This window comes from Equus asinus, chromosome 2 (assembly GCF_041296235.1).
Source record: "Equus asinus isolate D_3611 breed Donkey chromosome 2, EquAss-T2T_v2, whole genome shotgun sequence".
In the NCBI taxonomy this organism is placed as follows: domain Eukaryota; kingdom Metazoa; phylum Chordata; class Mammalia; order Perissodactyla; family Equidae; genus Equus; species Equus asinus.
Genome location: NC_091791.1, coordinates 161,996,868 through 162,000,635, shown reverse-complemented (window position 1 = coordinate 162,000,635; position 3,768 = coordinate 161,996,868). Strand labels below are relative to the sequence as shown.

The window sequence follows — 3,768 nt, the reverse complement described above, 5'->3', positions numbered from 1 at the left end:
TGTTTTCCCTAACAATTAGAATAAGAACAAATGTTTTAGCAAACTGCCAAATTTCCTGGGACACTGAGGTGCATTAATTAGACAGACAGTTTTCAGGGATGATTAATCATGGAGGCCAAGGCAGCAGTTAGCAGCATGTCAATAAATGGCAATCATCAGCTATAAGAAGAGCTCATCTTTCCCCCAACAATTTCTCTCATCACCCTGACACATGTTTTTCTTCAGGTTGTATCCTCAGGAAGTCACGGATAAATGAAAGGAAGAAGCGAATTGGAGACAGGACTGAGGGTTCTACTATAAGCTCAAACACTAAGTAAATTTATCATTTTTCTCAAGTTATCTAACACCTTGGGTATTTATTTCCTGACCTATAATGACTAGAGATTTTCTCAAATTAGGGACATTGAGTTTATCAGCAGGTCCCAAAGTTGACCTCATTGATTTCATTCTCTTTCACTAGATTGAAGACTTCCTTTTAGTCCTGTTCCGACTTTTGGTTTCCCTTCAGACAAATTTTTCACTTTTCTGGATTTCCCTCACTCTTGATCTTTCCTTCTTTCCTTATGTGGTCAGTGTCCAACTCAAGTAAATATATTTTATTCACCCATCAGCAAATATTATTTGTGATTCTAAATTTTTGATACACTGAATTGAACAAGACACATGTGGTCCATAACTTTATGGGGCTTGCAGCCTACTTGGGAAGGAGAAATTAAGCAAATAATAAATTACATATGTGATAAGTACTGCTTAGAAATACAAGGTTCTTTGAGAGCAAACCAATTGCACTTATGCAAGACAGTTTAATTTCTATCACTAGGATAATGTGAATATGATATTAATCATAATTATTTACTGAAATGTGTTCTCTGATGTGGAAGTTTGATGCTTTCTATTGGTCAATAATATCTTATTTGCTTATTCATTCATACATATGCCTCATGTATTGAGGGCTGTTATGAGCAAGAGAAACAAAGAGAAGAAAACTTAATATTTACTGAATTCTTAATATAGCCATATGATTAAGATATATTAATTATTTTGCTAATTATAGTATCATAGATAAATAAAATGAGCCTCAAAGAGTTTTAGTATCTTGCTCAAATCAACTTGTCAGTGATTGAACATTAGTATAAACCTTGGTAACCTGGATCTAAAACCCATATTGTTCTTACTAAGCTATGCTATTTCTCTAAATAAGAGCAAATAATTACAAGACAGTGTGATAAGTTGTTACATAGAGATCTGTACATATGGTTTCCACTACATTATGATACATTTCATGTTTTAAGCTTTTCAGATCATGTGCTAAATATCCTAATGCAGTGTTTTTCAAATTACCTGTCTTGAAGGCTAAGTTTTTTTCTTTAATTTACAATTTCTCATGGACTAATACCTTTGTAAAATACAAAATCAGAAACTTAGGTGTCACTATAATGTCAAATTGCTGCAGAAGTTTCTAAAAACTCACTCACAAATTCTGTACGAAACATGATGCAAACTGGTAACAGATAGTTCATGGACCTGCACCTCTCTGTGGACCACTTTTTTATTGCTTCAGGGTGTCCAAGTATGAATAAGTCATAATCCCTGCCTTCAAGAAGCTTACAGGAGGGGCCTGCCCAGTGACACAGTGGTTAAGTTTGCACATTCTGCTTCGGTGGCCCATGGTTCACTGGTTCGGATCCCGGGTGCAGACCTATGCATTGCTTGTCAAGTCATGCTGTGGCAGGTGTCACACATATAAAGTAGTGGAAGATGTGTGCACATGTTATCTCAGGGCCAGTCTTCCTCAGCAAAAAGAGGAGGATTTGCAGCAGATGTTAGCTCAGGGCTAATCTCCCCCGTCCCCCAAAAAAGAAGCTTACAGTGTACTTGGTGAGTTAGAACTGTACTCAGTTCACTATAATACAAGGGACAGTAAAATAAATGCTACTACTAATAAAGTAAGACTTCATAGATGTGGTAAACATTTAAGTAACATTTAAGATGATGTTTACTTAATGAATATGTATATTTAAGAATATGTTCTCAGAGATGGGGACTGAGAAGGAAGAGAAGAAGGGTCTGTCTCTGATGAGGGTTTATAGGCTTGGAAGGGATTGCAATAGTGATTAGTTCTATGTGACTGGGGTCAGACTATATTAGTTTTGAACCAAAAATCAAAACTTTTGTTGTTGAATTCATGTTACTCATGTTGACCACCTTGTATCTCATGAGTAGGGTCATGGCATCGACCCTGGGAGGAAGTAGAGGGTACTAAATGAAGAGACACTTCATGGTAGAAAACAGCTCCACGTTACAACCACAAATTTCTCTGTGATTCCATTTCAGAGGCCACGAATTTATTAAGTCAGTTTTAATGCTAAAGTGTAAGTAGGCTTTCATAACTTTGACCTTTCATCTTCTAACTTATTAACATAATTATCTTAATTTACATTTTCTTCTAGTATCTTCCTTCAGGTAGCAATGGCAACAAAGCCAATGGATGGAGAGAATAGCTCTGTGGTGTCAGAGTTTGTGTTCCTGGGACTCACCAATTCCTGGGAGATCCAACTTCTCCTGTTTGTGCTCTCCTCCATGTTTTATGTGGCAAGCATGATGGGAAACTCCCTCATTATTCTCACTGTGACCTCTGACCCTCACTTACACTCCCCCATGTACTTTCTGTTGGCCAACCTCTCCTTCATTGACTTGGGAGTTTCCTCTGTCAGTTCTCCCAAGATGATTTATGACCTTTTCAGAAAGCGTAAAGTCATCTCCTTTAGAGGCTGCATCACTCAAATCTTCTTCATCCACATCATTGGTGGTGTGGAGATGGTACTGCTCATAGCCATGGCCTTTGACAGATATGTTGCCATATGTAAGCCCCTCCACTATCTGACCATCATGAGCCCAAGAATGTGCATCTTCTTTTTAGTGGCTGCCTGGATGACTGGCCTTATCCACTCCACGGTTCAATTGGTTTTTGTCATAAACTTACCTTTCTGTGGTCCTTATGTGTTGGACAGCTTTTACTGTGACCTTCCTCGGTTCATCAAACTTGCCTGCACAGACACCTACCAACTGGAGTTCATGGTCACAGCCAACAGTGGGTTCATCTCTGTTGGCTCCTTCTTCATACTGATCATTTCCTATATAATCATCATTCTCACTGTTCAGAAACACTCGTCTGCTGGTTCATTTAAGGCTCTGTCCACACTGTCAGCTCACATCACTGTGGTGCTCCTGTTCTTTGGTCCTTTGATATTCTTCTATACATGGCCATCTCCCTCCACATACCTAGATAAGTTTCTGGCTTTCTTTGATGCAGTTCTCACTCCTTTCCTGAATCCTCTCATTTACACATTCAGGAATCAAGAAATGAAGGTGGCAATGAGGAGAATATTCAGACAGATAGTGAATTACAGGAAGATCTCTTAAGTGATTCCTGTATTGTGAAAAATCCTTGTTAATTACTGATGTTCATTATTGATGGTCAAACCCAGAGAGAAGCTGTTGAATTTCCTACCTTTATTTGATTATACACACTGATAGTCTATTTTATCTTTTGCTAGGAAGGAGGGATATTCACTTCTGAAATGAGAGAGGTACATATAAAGTATTTGTAAACCAAAGATTACAATAATCTTGAGCCTAAATTCCTACGGAATAATAGTTGTATGAAGTAATTTTTAGAAATACATGAGGAATGTCTTCTTAAAGTCCTTCAGAACAGGGAGAAGAATCTTTTGTTGGTGTCGCAATCCAATGTACACATCAGGATAG

At 37.9% G+C, this 3,768-nt stretch overlaps 1 protein-coding gene across 1 annotated transcript; it reads left to right on the top strand.

Moving 5' to 3' along the window:
- Window positions 1-2,484: 2,484 nt before the first annotated feature.
- On the top strand, window positions 2,485-3,423 carry LOC106835200 (olfactory receptor 4F3/4F16/4F29-like). Its single transcript, XM_014847374.3, has one exon. The coding sequence runs from the start codon at window positions 2,485-2,487 to the stop codon at window positions 3,421-3,423; it is 939 nt and encodes a 312-aa protein (XP_014702860.3).
- Window positions 3,424-3,768: the final 345 nt, after the last annotated feature.